Source organism: Ovis canadensis, chromosome 4 (assembly GCF_042477335.2).
Source record: "Ovis canadensis isolate MfBH-ARS-UI-01 breed Bighorn chromosome 4, ARS-UI_OviCan_v2, whole genome shotgun sequence".
Classification (NCBI taxonomy): domain Eukaryota; kingdom Metazoa; phylum Chordata; class Mammalia; order Artiodactyla; family Bovidae; genus Ovis; species Ovis canadensis.
Genome location: NC_091248.1, coordinates 44,854,475 through 44,876,939, shown reverse-complemented (window position 1 = coordinate 44,876,939; position 22,465 = coordinate 44,854,475). Strand labels below are relative to the sequence as shown.

At 35.6% G+C, this 22,465-nt stretch overlaps 1 protein-coding gene across 2 annotated transcripts in view; it reads right to left on the bottom strand.

Annotated features, from left to right (window-relative positions):
* SP4 (Sp4 transcription factor) overlaps positions 1–22,465 on the bottom strand; it is an 80,590-nt gene that overhangs the window by 22,119 nt on the left and 36,006 nt on the right. For both annotated transcript variants that reach the window (XM_069586648.1, XM_069586650.1), the window contains exons 4-5: positions 14,336–14,564; positions 4,033–4,232 (exon numbers count right to left, since the gene is read on the bottom strand). In XM_069586648.1, the coding sequence (XP_069442749.1) occupies positions 4,033–4,232; positions 14,336–14,564 (429 nt within the window). The remainder of the gene's footprint in view (positions 1–4,032; positions 4,233–14,335; positions 14,565–22,465) is intronic.

Below are 22,465 nucleotides of genomic sequence, written 5' to 3'. Positions count from 1 at the left end.
ACTTCTTGTGTTGTACAGTATATTCCTGTAAGTTATTTTATACCTAATAGTTTGTGCCTCTTAATCTCCCACCCCTAAACTGTATCTACCCCCTTCCCTTTCCCTATTCTTAACCACTAGTTTGTTCTCTATACCTGTGAGTCCGTTTCTTTTTTAAAAAAATATTCACTAGTTTGTTGTATATTTTACATTCCACTTATAAGTGATATCATACAGTATTGATCTTTATTTCACATCACGTATTGATGGACAGTTAGGCTGCTTTCATTTCTAGGTAAGTGTAAATCATGCTGATATGAACACTGGGGTGCATGTATCTTTTCAATTCTTTTTCCCAGAACATATACCCAGGAGTGGAAGTGCTGAATCACATGGCAATTCTATTTCTAGTTTTTTGAAACCTCCATACTATTTTCCAGAGTGGCTGTACCAATTTACACTGCCACCAAGAGTATACAAAAGGGTTCCCTTTTCTCCACATCCTCACCAACATGTTTTCACTTGTGTTCTTTTAATGATAGCCACTGTCACAGTGAGGTGGTTTTGATTTGCATTTCCCTGATGATCAGCAACATTGAGCAGTTTTTTATGTGCCTACTGGCCATCTGTGAGGTAAATTCTTAACTCTCACTGCACAAAGTCAGTAGTGTTTAATATTGATATCAATAAATAACAGTATAAGCATATTTTATAGATACACTGAGCCATCACAGGACTAATAAAAAAGAATGCAGAAACAGTTAAAACACATGATTTACTCCAGGGAGCAGAACAGCGTGGGGAGGAGAGACTTGGATTAACAGCTGAAGCTCTTCCACATGATTTCTTTTTTTTTCAAGGTTTTTTTTTGTGTTGACATAGCCAAATAACAATGTTCTGATAGTTTCAGGTGAACAGCAAAGGGACTCAGCCATACATACACACGTATCCATTCTCCCCCAACGAGCTGATTTTTAAAATACCATATGTATGAATCATTTGGAAAATTTTTAAATTTATTTTACAGAAAGCAAAAAGAAAAAAAATCTTCACCACCTTACTTCATTTACAGTAAGGTGATGACTGAGTTTCTACTTAGTGCACTGGTTGGGTATTAAACACTGTTCTTGCCATGAAAAACCAAGGCTTTTAGCTTAACACATTAAATACTTAATCAATACTAATTTATTTCAAAAGATTGTTTCATATTATTTTCAACAACTTTAATAAACAGAGGGAAAACTACTGATATTATGTCCTTAAAAATAATAAGTATCTGATGCTAAGTCAAACATTTTTCAAAATAACATGTTTAAATAAAAAATTTCATGAATGATATATTCAAGATGTTTGAAATACTGAAAATAAACTTTAAGTACATTAAATTCTGAATTATTCAAGTTATTAGAAGATGATAATGATGGGGACCATTTAAAAAAAGAAATTATGCCTCCAAAGAAGTAGGAAAAAAAAAAGAAATAAATTATGCCTCCAAATCATTAAATCTTTTGAAGTAAATGTTTAAATAAATTCTTCAATAAATTAATCTTATGTAATCTGTATGAGTATGGATATACAATAGAAAGGAACTTGAGAAAATCACTGTTTCTCAAAAATGATGAAATCACAACGTGAGAGGTTCCAAATTTTCTCAGCTTCCTTAATCTGTCTCATTGCTAAGCCAAAGTGGAAATACTGCATCCAGTAACTCTGGCAGAGTATTTTTCTATACAGATATCAATATTGCTATGGGTTTAATTTTTAATCACAATACATTTGTCAATATGAAAGGTGAGGTGGTATTACAAACCCCAGTGCAATATACTACAGAAAGCTTTTAAAACTTTAATTAAAAGTCTTATTTTTAATACAATGCCAACTCAGTGATTGAGCCATTACACTAAGATTCATCTGTATTACTAACTTGTGTGCATATCAAACTAAGTAATTTTTATTTATCACTTCAAAGAGATCTAACAATCATTATTTCTTCTCTGAGATTATATTCTAATGGTATGGGGAGGGAGGTGGGAGGGAGGTTCAGAATTGGGAACACGTGTACACCCATGGTGGATTCATGTTGATGTATGGCAAAACTAATACAGTATTGTAAAGTAAAAGAAAAAAAAAAGAAAAAATATATATATAAAATAGAGCCAACTTCCGGCTTACAATGCTTTTGTTAGAATCAAATGAGATGATTTTTTTGAAACACCTGATATTCAGTAGCCGATCAATAAATGTCAGTTCCAGTTCCCCTTTCATCCTTTATGTACCTTGATTCAAGTTAACTGTTAACGTCTAACCGAAAAAAACCGACCGAAATCACTGCTTTTATAAATAATTAAATAGAGTCCCCAAAATATAAACTATACATGTTCTAAATACAGCATATCACTGTTACATGCCCCCCAAAAGGGAAAACTGCCCAACATGATATCACGACTTAATACAAGCTTCTATTAAAACAGTACAGTATCGCTATAGGAAGAGACAAATAGATAAAACAGAGAATCCAGAAATTGAGCCATTCTTAAATGGAACATCAATATATGAGAGAAATTCCATTACAAATCAATGAAGAACGAACTAAACTATTCAAAAAATGGCTTTCCACATGGAATAAAAATAGAATTATATTTCCTTTTTAGGAAATCATCAAAAACACTCTGGGCTAATAAAAGATCAAACTTATGGAAAGAAAACCTTAAAGCCAGCAAGAAAAACATGTTTTTAAAAACTTTATGATCTTGGGATATAAGAAAATCTCATAAAGTAAAAGGGATATATTTACATATTGTTATATTTGACTAAATAAAAATGTAAAACTTCCATATGACAAAAGATGGCACCAAGATAATCACTAGCAGTATGTGAAAACCTTTTGCAAAATATAAATCAGTAAGAAAAAGGAAAACAATAAAAAAGAGCAGAAAACAAAAGATAAACGACCAATAAACATATGAAAAGATGCTTCATCTCACTATAAGCAGGAAGAATGCTAATTTAAAAACTCGGAAACCATTTTAGACTAACAAAAAGTTTCAAAGCCTGAAGCTACTGAGTACTGGTGAACACACAGCACAGTGGAAACTCCTGATCAATCCCTAGAGTAACAGAGATGGTGACAGCCACTTTGGAGGCGCCAGTGTTCATCTAGCAAAATCAAACATACACATTCTCTAAGATCCAGTAATTCTACTTCTTGTACATGTTCACTGTATTTTCAAAGCAGTAAAGTCTGTGACAGCAAAAAACAAACTGGAAGTCATCTAAAGAGTGTGGGGACTGGATTACACAGTGTAGTGAAGTTGTGATACAATGCCACACAGCAGTTCAAAGAAGCAGACATGTATTCAGACACACGCATGTATGTGTGTTTGATATGAACATGGACAGATTACAAAACGTAAGTGAAATTATGATACAGTAATATATCATTTACATGAAGTTTTACAGAACACACAAAACAGTATTTCATATATATATATATATATCTCCATGAACAAAATACGTAAGAGTAAATTCATGGCAGCTATTGTCTTTGGGAGGTAGAAGGACAAAGATGATGTTAACTTTATATGACTTGTTTTGTTAAAAAATAACATGTTAATAGCTGTCAGTTTTGGAAAAGAGTTTAGGTAGGTATTTGTCATGGTTCTTGATACTTCACTCAATTATCTGGATTATAAAAAAACTAATTAAGATCACCAATAAGATGGTAATTCAACTCTTTTAATTTAAACTGACAAAAAGTAATATATGACAGTTCAACACACTAAGAAGAAAAGGAATAAATGGAATAAAATTCCAAATGGAATAAATGGAATAAATTCCAAGTCCTTTAAATTATGCTGATAAACCTTACAAAAAATAAAAAAAAATATATCTCAGAAATAAGGTAAAAAGTTTTGATCTTAAAAATCTTTCATTTAATCACTTAAGTGAATAATCTCTAATTTTTTTATTTTCAATTTCATAGCTCACTATCACTAAAAGTTCCATCTAAGCATTGAGAAAAGAAGTAACAAGACTTAAAATAAACCAACGAACCTGTATGAGTTCTTCTATGTCTCTGAAGCTCATCACTCCTTGTAAATCTTTTGCCACAAAACATCCAGTTGCATATAAAAGGTCTTTCTCCAGTATGCCAGCGAAGATGTGCTCGTAGGTGAGATGTTTTGCCATAAACTTTTCCACATCCTTCAATATGACAGATATGCTGTTTCTTTTTTCCTGGTTCATTACTGCCTCTATCAAAAAAAAAAAACAAACATTAATTACACTTCCAAATGTCATGCTTATAAATTAAGGAAAAATAAAAGGGAATTAAGGTAATTAAATGATGCTTTCTAAATGGGTTTTTGAAATCATGTCACAACTACTGTTAAAAATCAGAAAAATTTCAATTAATGAAAACAGGGCTGTGGAATAAACTCAAAAGTGCAATGAAAACACGTTAATTTTAGAAAATTCTATGTTCTGCCACAGAATTCCTGTTCATTTCCTAGCAGCTTCCTCCCCTGGTAAAAAATCTTTAAGCTTTTCAAGACATGTGAACATTCTTCTCTAAAACAGCAAAATATGGTAATCCTCATTTAAAAGTATAGGTTCAGAGTTTCACTTCCAACAAAAACAGCGTGAAGACCTCTATGGACCTATTCCCCAGTGAAACTAGTGAAAATGATAACAAACAAAGCAAATACTATTTACAATGTCTGGAAAATGGCCCTATTTGAGTATACAACAAATAAAGAAACATTGATTCACGAAAACCAAATAGAATTTGGTACAAAGAGTGAGAGTCTGTTGTATTTGAACCAGTACTCACGCTGTCTCTCCTTCCTCCTTCCACCTCCCTGGATACAGAAACACTACAGACTGGTGCAATCAACAACACTGTTCCCTCTGCTCCCACCTTCCAGTTGGTGGGTTATCACCTCAACACGGGCAGGTCATCAGTATTTCTCTATCTACCTGCTGCTGAGGCTAAGTTTCAGGTGAGTGTGGCTGACAGATGAGGAACAACCTTCTTCCACCCAATTTCAATTCCTGAGACACAGGCTGGACCTAAATACTGAAGTTCAGATTACACTAGAACCAGCTCATATGTAGTTCATAAATCAGAGGTTCCAAGCCTGGCAAGATATAAAATCTAAGGCTACTACTGATCTCCTTGTTCCCAAGTGCTCATCTCCTGGGGCATGGAATGCATAGGGAGAAATGTGCCATTGTCCCACTATCGCAGTTCATCCACCATGACACAGATTTTGGCCAGAAGGAAAGCATACCATAAAACATCAGGATCCAAATCTCTTCCTAAAAAACTGATTTCATTTGCAACTAAGTGTGGAAAGGTCTAAAGATGCTCTTAAAAACAGAATAGACAGGGAGGAAACTAATAGATATGTTGGTGAAGTAAGCTAAACTGCAGACTGTTATGCTGCCAGAAACAACTGAGGGATAGAGGTAGCTGGTAGGAGCCCTACAGGGTCAAAATAAATTTCAGATAGAGACCTAATGTTTGCCCTTTTAAACTATGACTGATCAGTGTGTGTAGCAATATATGCTTCAGGGCATTATTAAAAACAAAAATCAGTAGAGCTGAACAGCTGTGTGTGGTCAGAGAAGGAGACACCCCAAAAGACCCATACCCAAACCGCTGTCATTCCAGGGTAACTAAGGAACAAGAAGATTCATATTTGGGGGGCGGGTTTCACAAGAATAATTCAGCTAGTCACTAAAGAAACAATCAAACAACAGTAACAAGCCAGGGGCAGGAGGAGGACAGAGGGCAATACTAAAAGTTGCTACAATATATTATTTTAACACTAAGTTTCCAACAAAAATTATGAGACTCCAAAAGTCACAAAGAAGGAAAACATGACCTGTACGTGAGCCAAAAAGCAGGCAAGAAAAGTGCCTGTGAGAGACACCAAATTTAATAAGACTTCAAAGTAGCCATTATGAATATGTTCAAAGAAGTAAAGGATATTACGATTAAAGCAGAAAAGCAAGGTATAATGACAATTTCACATCAAACAGAGAATATCAATAAAGAGCTAGAAATTATTTTTTAAAGAACCAAGGAGAAATTCTTGAGATAAAAGGTAAAATTGAAATGAAAAATTCACAAGAGGGACTCAAAAGAAGGAAGAAATAGTGAAACTGAAGGCAGTTCACAGGAATTATGTCATCAATTCGAAAAGCAGACAAGAGACAGAACAATGAAAAAACAATGTCAGAGAAATGAGGGACACCAACATATCAATGAGAATACCAGGAGGAGAGAAGAGGAAAAAGGGGAACAGGTGATGAAGCAGAAAAAATATTCAAAGAAATAACCGCTGAAAACTTATGAAAAACATTAATCTATACTTTTAGGAAGCTCAACAAATTGCAGGTAGGATGAAGGTAGAGATCTACAAATATTGTACAGTAAAAGCATTGAAACCTGAAGACAAGGGCAAAATCTTGAACAGCAAGAAAGATTAAATGCTGGCTTCTTGGCAGAAACAATGGAAGTCAGAAGGCAGTGAGAAAACAGTCAAAGTACAAAAAACAAACACACACCTAAAACCAGAAAGCCTCAAATGAGAATTCTATATCCAGCAAAGTTATCTTTCAAAAATGAAGGTGAAATAAAGATATTCCCAGATACACCAAAAACTAAGAGAATTTGTTGCCAACAGACTTGCTTTGCAAGAAATATTAAAAGAAATTCCTTAAGCTGAAAGCAAGTGAAACCAGGAAGTAATTCAAATATATATAAAGAAACAAAAGTGCTCTAGCAAAGGAAATTATGTAATTATAAAGGACAGTTTAAGTATGTATTTCTTCTCACTTGATTTAAAAAGCAATTTTATAAAACAGCGTGTATAAAATGTATTGTCAAGCCTATAGAGAAACACAACGTATGCAACATACATATGCAACATAGTTGCCAAGCACAGCACAGAGGAGGTGGGTGGGAGCAAAGCCACATTGAACTATAAGGAAATGACCTCAAATTCAGGGGAATAAATGGAGAACCAGAAATGATAAAGTTAACACAGCAAAAGCAATATATACATGCTCATTTTTCTCCACTTCTTTAAGAGATAAATTTATAGAAAGCAATAATTATAACAATGTATTGTGGGGTATGTAACACTTGCAATATCTATGTATAATAAAAATACCACAAAGAGAAGCAGAGATCTACATAGGGGGAAAATTTCTATAACTCACTGGAATTAGGTTACTATCAATCTTAACTGACTATGATAAATTAGGCTATACATGGTAAAGCCTACAGCAACCATTAACAAAATATGTAAGTACAATGAGAAAAATCGTTAATGAAATTAAAATGCTATATTACAAATTAAGATGATATATTATTAATTTAATTCAAAAGAAAGCAGTAAAGGAGGGATAAAGGACATGAGACAGAAAACAAAATATAAAATGGCAGGCATAAATTTATTATGTCAATAATAATATAAAATGTGAATGGATTATATATATATTCATCAAAAGGTAGGTTCTGTCAGATTACATTTAAAACAATACAAGAGCCATTATGCAATGTCTCTAGCTGACACACTTTACACTTAAAGATACAAAAATACAAAGAAATTGAAAGTAAAAAGGTGGAAAAGGTCTCATGCAAACAACCACCACAAGAAAGCTGGAGTGACTATACTAATATTAGACAAAATTAGCTTTAAAACAAAAGACGCTATTAGAAATAGAGAAATTTCTTAAGGATAAATGAGTCAATCCATTAGGAAGGTATAATAATTATAAACATACATTCACTTAAACAACAGAAACAAGAGAGGGCCAAAAGAGAAGTAAAAATGGACAGAAAATGAAAGGAGAAACAGATAATCCAATGCTAATAATTCCAAGTTTCAATTAACTTCAATTATTTCCACAAAACAACTAGGAAGAAAATCAGTAAGGAAGTAAAAGACCTGAATAACACTATAAATGAATTAGATCTAACAGACATCCACAGAACACTTCATCCAACAGAAGCACTCTTCTCAAGTGCACATGGAATACTCTTCATGATAGATCATATCCTACGATGTGAAACAAATTTCAATAAATTAAACAAAACAGAAATAACAAAACTTTCTGATCACAATGAACTGAAACAAGAAATCACTTATAGGAGTAAACTGGGAAATTCATAAATACCTGGAAATTAAACAACATACTCCTAAAGAATCAGTAGGTCAAGGAAAAAATCAAAAGACACTGAGATGAAGGAAAACAAAAACACAACATACCAAAACTTGGGCCATACACATAAACTGATGCTCAGAGGAAAACTTAAAGCTGTAAATACCTATATTTAAAAAGATCTTACCTCAAGCATGTCAGAATGGCTATCATCCAAAAGACAATAACAAATAACAAATGTGGAGAAAAGGGAGCCTTCATGCACTGTTGTTGGGAATGTAAATTTGTATAGCTGCGATGGAAAACAGTATGGATACTCCTCAAAAACTTAAAAATAGAATGACCCTAAGCCCTGGAATGCCACTCCTAGGTATTTAACCAAAGAGAATGAAACACTAATTAGAAAAGACACAAACACCCTATGTTAACTGTATCATTATTCACAACAGCCAAGATACAGAAGCCACCACAATGCCCATCAATAGATGAGTGGATCAAATCTATATATATATATGAATATGTGTATACACACACAAATATAATATTACTCAGTCATCAAAAGGAAAGGAATCTTGCCATTTGTGACAATCCAGATGGACCTCGGTGGTACCACGCTAAATGAAACAAGTCAGAAAAAGACAAATACTGAATGCTTTTACTTATATGAGGAATCAAAAAAAGTAAACAAATTAACAAACATAACAAAATAGAAACATAGTTATAGATAAAGAGAACAAAGGGGTGGCTGCCAGAGTGGGAGAGGGGAAAATGAGGCAAGGGAGACTGAGAGGCACAAGCTTCCAGTTAAAAAAGTAAATGGGTCAAGGGGATGGAATATTCAATGTGAGGAATATGGTCAATAGCTATGCAATAATTTTGTACAGTGATATATCATAGAATTGTGATTATTGTGAAATGTACAGAAACTGTTCAGTCACTTAGCCTCATCTGGCTCTCTGCAACCCTATGGACTGTGCACACCAGGCTTCCCTGTCCTTCACCATTACCAGGAATTTACTCAAACTCATGTCCACTGAATTAGTGATGTCATCCAACCATCTCCTCCTCTGTCGCCCTCTTCTCTTCCTACCCTCAATTTTTCCCAGCACCAGGGTCTTTTCCAGGGAGTCAGCTCTCCACATCAGGTGGCCGAAGTATTGGTGCACCAGCATCAATCCTTTCAATGAATATTCAGGGTTGATTAACTTTAGGATTGAATGGTCTAATCTCCTTGCAGTCCAAGGCACAACCACAGTTAGAAAACATCAATTCTTCCGCACTCAGACTTCTTTATGGTCCAACTCTCATATCCAAACATGACTACAGGAAAAACCATAGCTTTGACTATACAGACCTTGATTCACTATATTGTAAAACAGGAACTAACATATAGTGTTGTAGGTCAATTATACCTCAAAAGCAAACAAACTCACAGAAAAAAAGAGATCAAATTTGTGGTTACCAGAGGATGGGGAAATGGATCAAAGCAGTCAGAAGGTATAAACTTCCAGTTCTAAGATAACTAAGTACTAGGATGTAATACATGATAAATATAATTAACACTGCTACATGTTATATATGAAAATTGTTGACAGTAAATCCTAAGAATCCTCATTGCAAGGAAATTTTTTTCCTATTTAATTTTACAGCTATATAAGATGATGTTCACTCAACTTATTATGATAACCTTTTCATGACATATTAAGCCATATTATTATGCTGTACACTTTACATTTATACAGTGCTGTATGTCAATTATATCTCAGCAAAACTGGAAGGAGAAAAGATCATAAATAACCTAACTTTTCATCTTAAGACAATGAAAACAGCAAATTAAATCTGAAATAAAGTAAGCAGAAGAAAGAAAATAATAAAGAAAAGAGCAGAAACTAATGAATTAGAGAATACAAAAACAGTAAGCAAAGAAAAAAATGAATGGAACCAAAAGCTAATTCTTTGAAAAGGTCAACTAAACTTACAGCTGTTAGAGGGATTAACAAAGAAAAAGGAGAGAGAGAGAGAAGACTCAAATTACTAGAATCAGAAATGAAAAAGGGAACATCACTACCAACCTCACAGAAATAAAAACGATTATATGGGAATACCAAGAACAACTGTATGCCAATTACTTAAAAACTAGCAGATGAACAAATTCTTAGAAATATACAAAGTACCAAGCTGACTCAAGAACAAGATACAATTCAAAACAAGTAAACAGGATGAATTAGCAGTCAAAAAAGTATTCACAAGAAAAGCCCAGGATCAGTGAGCTTCACAGGTTCACAAACACTTTTAAAAATTAATACCAGTTCTTCACACTCTTTCAAAAAAAATCAAACTGGAGAGAAGACTTCCCAATGAATATTCTTCCCAATGAACATCCTTCCAATAAATATCTGGGGTTGACTTCATGTCAATCCCCAAGGAAATCAACTCTGAATATTCAATGGAAGTACTGATGCTGAAGCTGAAGCTCCAAAACTTTGGCCATCTGATGCAAAGAGCTGACTTTTGAAAAGACCCTGATGCTGGGAAAGACTGAAGGCAAAAGGAGAAGGCGGCAGCAGAGGACGATCTCTGTTGAGATACTATCACTAGTTCAATGGACATGAATTTGAGCAAACTCCAGGAGATAGTGAAGGACAGAGGAGTCTGGCATGCTGCAGTTCACAGGGTTGCAGAGTCAGACATGACTTAGTGACTGAACACCACCACAAACTCTTTCAAAAAATGTTCTGGACAAGAAAACTTTCCAACTCATTCCAAGAAGCCAATAATACCCTTGCCAAAACCAAAGAAATTATAAGAAAACCACAAACATATCACTCATGGACATGGATGTAAAAATGCCCAACAAAATAGTGAAAAAACAAATCCAGGAACATATAAACAGAATTACATAGCATGACCAAGTTGTATTTATCCTGTAAATGCAAAAGTACTTTAACATCTGACAATCAGTTAATGTAATATAATATACTGATATAATAAAAAAACAAAACTACATGATCATCTCAACAGATGAAGAAAAGCATCCGACACCATCAAACATGCTTTCATACTGGGTGAGCTGGAAGACTCATACGCCCAAATGTTAAAAGTTACCACAAAGCCAAAGTCATCAACACAGTGTGGTATTGGTATAGAGACAGACATATAGATCACTGAAATAGAACTGAGTCTAGAAATAAATCTATATGTCTGTGATCAACTGATTTTTGACAAGGGTGCCAAAACTATTCAATGAATGAGGAAGGAATAGTTTTTTAACAAATGGTGTTAGATGAACCCTTACTTCACATCATTTACAAAAATTAACCCCCAAATGGACAAAAGACCTAAATGTAACAACAAAAACTATAAAACTCTTATAGGAAAACATCAGATTTGAGACATCAGATATGGCAATGGATTCTTAGATATGACACCAAAAGCAGAAGTATCCAAAAATAAGACTGGACTTCACAATTAAACACTTTTCTGCTTCAAAGGATACTAAAAAAAGAAAGTGAAAAGACAACTCACAGACTGAAAAAAAAATTTATTTCAAATCATATCACTGATAAGGAACCTGTATCAAGAATATATACATGTTAGAATGTCATTCTCCCAAATCATCCCACCCTCTCCCTCTCCCTCTGAGTCCAAAAGTCCATTATACACATCTGTGTCTCTTTCCCTGTCTTGCATACAGGGTCATCATTGCCATCTTCCTAAATTCCATATATATGTGTTAGTATACTGTATTGGTGTTTTTCTTTCTGGCTTACTTCACTCTGTATAATCGGCTCCAGTTTCATCCATCTCATCAGAACTGATTCAAATGAATTCTTTTTAACGGCTGAGTAATACTCCATTGTGTATATGTACCACAGCTTTCTTATCCATTCATCTGCTGATGGACATCTAGGTTGTTTCCATGTCCTGGCTATTATAAACAGTGCTGCGATGAACATTGGGGTACATGTGTCTCTTTCAATTCTGGTTTCCTCGGTGTGTATGCCCAGAAGTGGTATTGCTGGGTCATAAGGTAGTTCTATTTGCAATTTTTTAAGGAATCTCCACACTGTTCTCCACAGTGGCTGTACTAGTTTGCATTCCCACCAACAGTGTAGGAGGGTTCCCTTTTCTCCACACCCTCTCCAGCATTTATTGCTTGCAGATTTTTGGATCGCAATCGCCAGTCTATGTCTGACGCAGGATGCAGCATGCTTGGGGCTGGTGCATGGGGATGACCCAGAAAGATGTTCTGGGGAGGGAGGTGGGAGGGGGGTTCATGTTTGGGAATGCATGTAAGAATTAAAGATTTTAAAATTTAAAAAATAAAAAACTAAAAATTAAATTAAAAAAAAAAATAAAAAAATAAAGGTGATGACCTATAAAGCAAAAAAAAAAAAAAAAAATCAACTATACTTCAATTAAAAATGATTTCTCTCCCTCAAAAACATAGGGAATGAAGATTCAATTCACCAGAGATATCAATAAGAAATGAACATGTAAAATTAGTCTATTTTCCCAGTACTGAAACGAAATACAAATTAGACAAATCAATAAATAACACTAGAATTCAATTTTGCGCATCAAACTTGGAAAAGTAAAAATAATCACAATGCTCAGTGCTAATACGGGAGGTGGTATGGTAGAAAATATCTTTGATTTTTGTGTAAAAAATTATATAGTTTTTCTGAAAAGCAATTTAGGAAATTTAAATGAAATCTCTTAAAGTGTTCATACATTTCGTCTCAAGAACTCGGTGTTTCTAATTTAAACCAATAATCAGAGCCTTAGACAAAGATTTCACTTATAAACATATTCAGTGTTGTATCTCTATAGTGTCAGAACTGGAAACAATCACTAATGAATAACTGACTAGGTCAATTATGACCTAAGTCTTCAGAAAATATCATGTAATCATCTAAGTCTTTTTTGAAGAAATGCTATTGAATAACATCCATGACATAATATTAAAATTAAAAAACAAGAAAAAAAAAAAAAAAAAAAAAAGAATATATAAAGAACTACTCATACTATAATTCAATAATAAAAACAAATAATTAAAATGAACATGAGATCTTAATAGAGAATTCTCTGAAGACGACACACAAATGCCCAATAGTACACACACAGAAGCATACTCTACACTATTTGTCATCATGGAAATGCAAATCAAAAACAAAAACTTGTGTAAGTATTTGCGTGCGTGCCTGCTTAGTTGCTAAGTTGTGTCTGATTCGTTGTGGCCCCATGGACTGTAGCCAGCCAGGATTCTCTGGCCAGGGGATTTTCCAGGCAAGAACACTGGAGTGGGATGCCATTCCATAAATCCAGGGGATCTTCCTGACCCAAGGATCACACCTGTGTCTCCTGTACTGCAGGCAGACTCTTTACAGCTGCTGAGCCACTGAGGAAGCCCATACATAACACAGATAAGAATATTTATAGTAGCATAACAGCCAACAGATGGAGAAATTCCAGTCCACCAACTGATGAATGGGTAAGCAAAATCCTGTTTTATCTATAAAATGGAATATTCTGTTCAGTAAAAAGAATGAAATACTGACATATGCAATAGCACAGATAAACTTTGAAAACATACAAAGTGGATGAAATCAGTCACAAAAACCACAGATTATGTGCTTCCCTTTACATGAATGTCTAGAATAGGCCAAACTGTAGACAGAAATTAGTTCAGTTGTTGCCTCAAGCTGGGAGGGATGAGGGAGTGATGGCTAAAAAATACAGAATTTGTTGTCAGGGGAATAAAATTGTTCTAAAATTGTGGTGATGGATGTACAACTCTGTGAATACATTAAAAACCATTGAAATGTATAGCTTAAATGAGTGAATCATATGGTATGTAAGTTTTACAGCAATATAGTTGTTATAAAATTTTACAAAATAAATGAAAAAAGAAAACCATTAAGACAAAGTATAAGACACATGGTAAAGAACCACTGAAATCCCATTCCTAGAATGGTTCTATTCAATTCCTTTCATAACAATATTATATCTCAACTCTTGGGTTAGAAAGCTAGTGATGTTCCAACAGTCAAAGCACTCAGCCAATGGCTTGGTTTTAACTAACATCCTACGTGCCTTCATTACATGTAACTGTTCATTACATCTTAGTTATTATTATACGAGTTTCCACGGAGTTGGGTGGTGGCAACAGAGCATTTACCTTCCTTCTCCTTCCCTACAATTAGGACAGGAACAGGCAACTCTTCGAAGTCTCTTGCCAGGCTGCACTTCTTGATCAGAAGCCTGCTGGCCTTGCTGCAAATGCACTTGTGTGAGTTGGTCAGGACTAACAGCACCTATCGTTGCATTAGCAATTCCTCCAACTGCTACAGTTACAGGAGCTATGGTAGCTTGTTGGACTTTCACTCCATCTTGTCCTTGCTGCTGACCTAAAAATGAGAGGGGGGAAAAGAGTATTACAATGTTTTATATTCCTAAAAAAAGGATTAAAAAGATTTCCATATGGACACTTAAAAACTATGATATTTATTTTAACAGATAATCTGTGTAAAGTACAAAAGCAAAAGTGTTAATGATTTATACTATGTCAATCCCCCTAAAATTTAATATTATAACCTTAGCAGCTCAGGCTGCCTCTATGTCTGGTTGATGGGACCATACGTAAGTCATTAAATCCTCTTGGGGCTTAATTTCTCCATCTACAAAATGAAGACTAATAATCCTCGCAACTTACCTACCTCACAGAATTGTTGTGAGGATCTATGTGACGCAAGATCCTTGGATGAAAGATGTTACATAAATAGAAAGTATTATTATTACCATTTTCACAGTCAGCAACATACCTCATTCACTCCATGAAATCACAAGAGTAAAAAGTAACTGAACAAAGGATTTAGTTTTATGGACATTTCTCATTCCTAAATACTTTAAATTAAGCAAACAACTCTTTATTGATGAGTCTTTTTATTGATGAGTCTTTTTATTAAGTAGTTATTAACTAAATGCAAAACCATGCATGATTATTAGATTCTATCACTAAAACCACAGATTTTTCTCTGGTGCTCAAACAAATTGAGCTCATTCCCTTCTTAGGGCCTTTGCACACACTCTCCAGTCTGGGCCAAGATGCCTCTGCACCCAGATCTTTGCACAACTGACTCCTTAGTAACAGTCTGATCATAGTTCAAATCTCTCCTCTTTAGAAAATGCCATTCCTGACCACAACATCTAAAATAGCTTCCCCTCAGTCTGTTTCTGTTTCATCATCAAGTTTTGTCTTATTTAAATTATCATGTCTTTTATTATTTTTTCTGTCTTCACCTCACTCCTGGATGTTACAGGTGACGGGAACAGAAATCCTGCCTGTTATGTTCACATAAAATATGTTCACATAACATATGTTATGTATCCTCAGATGTAGGACAGAGCCCAACACACAGCAGCCACTAAACTGTTGTTCAGTTCCTGAGTTGTGTCTGACTCTTTGCGACCCCATGGACTGCAGCATGCCAGGCCTCTCTGTCTCTGACCATCTCCCCGAGTTTGCCCAGGTTCCTGCCCATTCCAGCCGTGATGCCATTCCAGCCATCTCATCCTCTGTCGTCCCCTTCTACTGCCCTCAATCTTTCCCAGCATCAGGGACTTTTCCAGTAAGTCAGCTATTTGCATCAGATGAACAAAATACTGGTCAATTTAACATAAGCCACTCAATAACATAAGCTTAACGAAGAACATTTTAAAAGAAGAAAACATTTTAAGGCCATTCTGATCATACCACTTCCATGCTCAATAAAACTCTCATTTATTCCCCACTGACCAGTCTGCCATTCAAAGGACTCTACCACAGGGACTTGGCTCCTGACTCACTAATTTCTTCCTAATGGCCAAATCCAAAGTGCACTGTCTCAATGCATATAAGTAAGACTGCACTGCTGCATGTTACACCACTGACCACGCCATCCTTAAAACTTGGCTGTTGGAGCTAGGTCCCTACACCTTCAGAAGCTTGTCCTCTGTTAGCTCTCCCTAGCAGCACTTAAACCTAAGCTGACATCACATTCTTAACAGATTTACCTACACTCCTTTATTCCTCACTGCCCATTCTCTTCTTAAACTACTGAAATTAGGTGTCTGACCCATCGCTCTGCTAAAATGATGATGGAACGAACAATTTCTCTGACGGTAGACCCCAAATACTCTTCCCTTTGTTCTTATTTCACCACTGGAGCACCTGCAGCTGCTAATCCCACCCTCTTCTTGAAATGCTCTCCTCGTGCTTCTCTGATTCTACTCACCACTGGCGTTCCTCCGACTTCTCTAACAATTCCCACATAATTCCAACTTCTCATTCTAACTTGCTCCTCTGGTTACTCACCCACTTTCATAATTTTTACTACTATCTATAAGCTGATGTCTCCCAAAACTGCACATTTATGCTCAAATACCTCTCATGAGTATCATAATCTTGTTGTCTGCCAAGGAACATTTCCACCCAGATTTCTCACAGGCAGTCTTTCTAGGAATGAGACAGGTTATCCCACAAAAATGGTGGTCCAATCTACCATTTTCTCTTGCTTGATTATCACAACAGCTTCCTAACTGCTCTCCTGATCACCACTGTTCTCTATAAGTGCATCTTAACACAGTTTCCAGAATCATTCACTGTAATAGGAGTACTCTGTAATAGTCAAAAAGAATGAAAATCTTTATGTACTAACCCAAATAAACCTCTAAAAATATATAGCTGAATTAAAGGAAGTTACTTTTTACATTCAGTTCAGTTCAGTTGCTCAGTTGTGTCCGACTCTTTATTTCCTACACTGATTTTTACACTCACAAATAAATTGGAAAAAGTCTGAAACGATATATAACAAATTGATTACGAGTGCTTTCTTCTAAAAGGGCATCTGAGATTGGAGTGTAGTTAGCAGGAGTGTTCGTCTTACTTAAACTAGATGCACTTTTTTTTAAACAAAGAAAATGTTTCCATATATTACTAACATATTAAAAACTAATTTTAAAGGAAAAATCCTGCTAGTAATTAACAGACCCAATCTGGAACTTCATTATTGCCTTCATCTGCATTTACTTGATTCCCAATAGAACTGAACATGTTTTTCAAATACATACTGGCCATTTGAATATCCTTTCTGAATTGTGTGTTCCTATCCTTTGCCGTTTATCTACTATGGCTTTTTTCCTTTTGTGTAGCTTCTTAATAAAGGAGCCTCTTTGTTTTGCTTAAAATATTTCCTATGATGTATAAATTTTAACCACACACATTAAAAACAAAGGACATAAGGCTTGGTCAAGCCTTGTGAAGTCAGCTATAAATGACATTTTAAAAAACACTGATGCCTTCACAACAGTTAAACACAATAGGAGCACATGGGGGAAAGTCGAAATGGTAAAAGATGAGGTACAACCTTATTGCCCATTTCTTTGGACTGTACTGATTTGATTCTTTTAGTATTTCATACCATCCCTTTGAGGGAAAGAGGACAGAAAATATTTTTGTTTTATAAATGAGAATATAATCTAATTGGTCCTTATTTCTTCTTAGGGGAAAAATAATTTGTCAACTTTTTTTTTTTTTTTTTTTACAGTGAGTGATAGGTAACATTACTGTGTAGGTAAAATAGACCTATACTTTTGAAAAATAAAAGAAGTCCCAATTATCTTATCTGTAAAAAAAATTAATCCAACTACCAATACACTGAAAATGATCTATTTAATAGCAGTCAATAATAATTTAATAATAATGAAGAAGCAGGTTCAAAATACCATTTTAAGTACATGTGTCTCACAACTATGTTTTTACACATAGTCTAGGATGTAAGATTATCTACTAGAATTGATCAGGAAAAATAAAAATTGTTGACTTCTGTACTATAAAACTTGCTGTGGAGGGCTAGATGGACTTCTTACTGTTCTGAATAACTTCAAAAGGTTTCTTAAATCAACCTATTTTTGCTTATTTTCTCTACAAATTAAACTTACAGTCCGTCTAAACAAAAGCCTCTGAAGGAAAGAAGGTACGTCTCCTTACATTGATGCAAATAATTTTCAGCAGCTACACTCCGAAACAGGGTTTATTATAATAAAACAGACAAGAAGGCTGTGCATTCCTAAACATAAAAAGATAACCAGGTATGTCTATGGTTGAGGAGGTGGGGTAGAGATGGAGAAAAGAAATGGGAAGTGACTGCTAATGTGTCACGGGTTTCTCTGAGGTTATGAAAATGTCTAAAATTATATCACGGTGATGGATGCAGTTCTTTGAATACATACTCTAAAAGCCACTGAATGTAAACTTTAGATGCCTGTACTATACGATATATGAATCAAACATCAGTAAAGCTGTTAAAAATTAAAAATTCTACTATTGTTGGTTTTAAGTCTGTTTAAACTAGTTGATTCTCACTTGGCAGTATTTTTATCTTACAGGGGATATTTGGTAACGTCAAAAGATATTTTTAGATATCTCTCCCATCAGGAAGCTTCCACATGCCTCTCATCCATCAAAGGGCAGAATGAAAACCACAATCACAGAAAACTAACTAAACTGATCACAGCCTTGTCTAACTCAATAAAACTATAAGCCATGCCATATAGGGCCATCCAAGACAGATGGGTCATGGTGGAGAGTTCTGACAAAACGTGGTCCACTGGAAAAGGGAATGGCAAACCACTTGAGTATTCTTGCCTTGCAAATCCCATGAACAGTATGAAAAGGCAAAGATATGCCACTGAAAGATGAAGGTTGGAAGGTGCCCAATAGGCTACTGGAGAAGAGTGGAGAAATAATTCCAGAAAGAAATGAAGAGACGGAGCCAAAGTGAAAACACCACCCAGTTGTGGATGTGATTGGTGATGGAAGTTAATTCCAGTGCAGTAAAGAACAATATTGCTTAGGAACCTGGAGTGTTACATCCATGAATCAAGGTAAATTGGAAGTGGTCAAACAGGAGATGGCAAGAGAGAACATCGACATTCTAGTAATCAGTAAACTAAAATGGATTGGAACAGGCAAATTTAACTCAGACGACCATTATATCTACTACTGTGGGCAAGGATCCCTTAGAATAAATGGAGTAGTCCTCACAGTCAATAAGAGTTCGAAATGCAGTAATTGGGTACAATCTCAAAAATAACAGAACAATCTCTGTTGGTTTCCAATAGTATCACAGTAATCCAAGTCTATGCCCCAACCACTAATGCCAAAGAGGCTGAAGTGGGTGAAGGGTTCTATGATGACCTACAAGACCTTATAGAACTAACACCAAAAAACGATGTCCTTTTTCATCACAGGGGACTGGAATGCAAAAGTAGGAAGTCAAGAGATAACTGGAGTAATAGGCATGTTTGACCTTGGAGTACAAAATGAAGCAGGGCAAAGGCTAACAGTTTTGCCAAGAGCAAAAAAAGTTATGACCAACCTATAGAGCATATTAAAAAGCAGAGACATTACTTTGTCAACAAAGGTCTGTTTTTTCAAGGCTATGGTTTTTCCAGTGGTCATGTATAGATGTGAGAGTTGGACTATAAAGAAAGCTGAGCGCCGAAGAATTGATGCTTTTGAACTGTGGTATTGGAGAAGACTCTTGAGAGTCCCTTGGACTGCAAGGAGGTCCAACCAGTCCATCCTAACGGAGATCAGTCCTGAATGTCCACTGGAAGAACTGATGTTGAATCTGAAACTCCAGTACTTTGACCACCTGATGCAAAGAGCTGACTCATTTGAAAAGACCCTGATGCTGGGAAAGATTGAGGGCAGGAGGAGAAGGGGATGACAGAGGATGAGATGGTTGGATGGCATCACCGACTCAATGGACATGGGTTTGGGTAAACTCTGGGAGTTGGTGATGGACAGGGAGGCCTGGCATATTGGGGTTCATGGGGTCACAAAGAGTTGGACACATGAGCAACTGAACTGAATTGACACCAGGAAAAGAAGATTAAGAGTATTCTAGTAACTGCAAAGATTTCTCTCTTAGCGTATACTTAAAACAAAACAAAACAGTATTTGAGTTTATAAGTCAGTCCTGTGAATCCTAAGTTTACGCATCAATTTCTCTAGAATCAGAACCTGAAAACCCTCCTGAAATTGCAAAGCTATAAGCTAAGTCATAGATCTATTTTTCTATCAAAGAACACTTTAGGAAACCCTACCCTAAAAGAGGAAAATTACTACACCATCTTAAATAAGTGTATATACATACTTCAGTAATTCATTAATAATAAGTACATTTCTCTTTAAATGTTAGTTATTTCTATGTACCCTGTCCCTTATCTAGACTAACAGGGCCACTCTTTCAACTCCTTGTCTGTATAAGGAAAAGTTTATGCTGTAGAAACCCTTCCCAGTAAGCAAGCAACTGACCCCAGAAGGAATGGAGTATTTTCTTTAAACAGAATCTATTTCTTTAAGAAAAATTCTCATTTTCCCTCATTCCACTCATTCTTTATTGAAACATACTAATGTAAGAGGGTGGTGGAAAAAGTCAAAGGAAAACTGGACTACTTCTATATGGAATGTTAATAGTTTTTAAAGATGTAAAACTTTTTTCAGTCCTTCCGAGGTAACAGAATCACTACAGGTAGGCCTGAACTGATAGGATCTCTATCACAAACTTTATCCCACATTAGGCTCTCACCTCCTGAAAACAAAACATATTAGTCTTAATAACCTGAAAAATCTGCAACTGGAAACCTCTGAGGACAGGAAAAAGAGTGCACAATCAAATCTGAGTCTCGGGAAAACGCTGGAATGTCAAGTATGTGACAGAGAAGCTACAGGCAGACAAGCCAGTTAAGAAGAACCTATTTACCTTCTAGATGATGAACACAGAAAGAACTCAATATAAGAAAAATAATTATAAAATATAAAACATATAAAAATATATAGATATACAAAATATTAAAAATATAAAATATTAAAAAAATAGTAACAAAAAATGGTTGCTATCACTTAGTGAAAACTCTCCTGTGCTCTAAAGTGTTAGTCGCTCAGTTGTGTCCAACTCTTTGCAACCCCATGGACTGTATGTAGCCTGCCAGACTCCTCCAACCATGGCATTTTCCAGGCAAGAGTACTGGAGTGGGTTGCCATTTCCTTCTCCAGGGGATCTTCCCAACCCAGGGATCGAACCCAGGTCTCCCACACTGCAGGCAGACTCTTTACCAACTGAGCCACCAGGGAAGCCTAAGGACTGTGCTCTCTCTAAGCACTGTGCAAACCACTTTATATTTATTATCTCATTAAAGTAACATGATTATTACCATTTTACAGATGTGGACATCTTATCCAGAAAAACACTTGATTGGCATCTAGGTGGTAAAACCAAAATGTGAATCAATGTCTGTCTAATTCTAAAGTTCAGGCATAAAGCTACAAACCTTAGTGATTTTAGCCACACTACATCACTACAAACTCTGGCTAAGATTAAGTCGGTCCTTAAGAATCCTGGTCTGGGTCACAAGGAAGAGAATGAGCCCATCAACTGAGATAAAGGAATTAAGAAGGGAAGCAGGCCAGGAAAGGAAAATCAGTTCTATGCTCAAGGCATCTCCTACAAGCAGAACCTCAGCTCCAACTCTGTCATCAATTAGAACTGCTTTATGTCCAAGTCAAGTTCCATATGCTTCTTCTCTCATTGATTAACCTGCCATTTTCACTCCCCAAATTGTGAACTTCAACCTCATCCTCACCTTGTTTTCTAGTAATCTGACTGGAAAAAAACACTGGAAAATTCAGCAATCTTTTCTGGCTTCATTTGGCATCCTTTGCCAATTATCTCTTGCCTCTTCGAACTTGTCATGTCCGTTGGTTATTCCCGTCAGAAATACCTCTGAAAACAATCTGGTGTTTTCTACTGCCTCAGAAATCATCTCTCTTCTCTCTCTCCAGGCTTTTCCTCTCCACTAGTTGTATATTCCTAGTGAACCAATCTCCTTGAAATCAGATTAGTCTCCTCCCATCCAAACCCATAGTGTGCAACCTAAAATGTGTATTTGACCACGGTATTCTTCTTAAGGTCCCCTGAAAGCTCCTCCAAGCTTTTAAGTGCTGTATCATGACAAGGGAAGAATCTCCATGTCCTGGAATTTGCCACCATGACCAGTGCACATAAATTCTTGGTACGAACACATAAAAAACCACATGGGTTTCCTGGTCACATCATGCTATTACATGACTCTGACCTTTTGCCTGGAATAGCCTTTCTTTGCCAACCTGGCCACTTTCTTGTCATCCTATACCACTTCCTTGAGAAACATTTCTTGCCAATTCTCTCACTGGATTATACAGTACATTATCTGCAGGGGATGC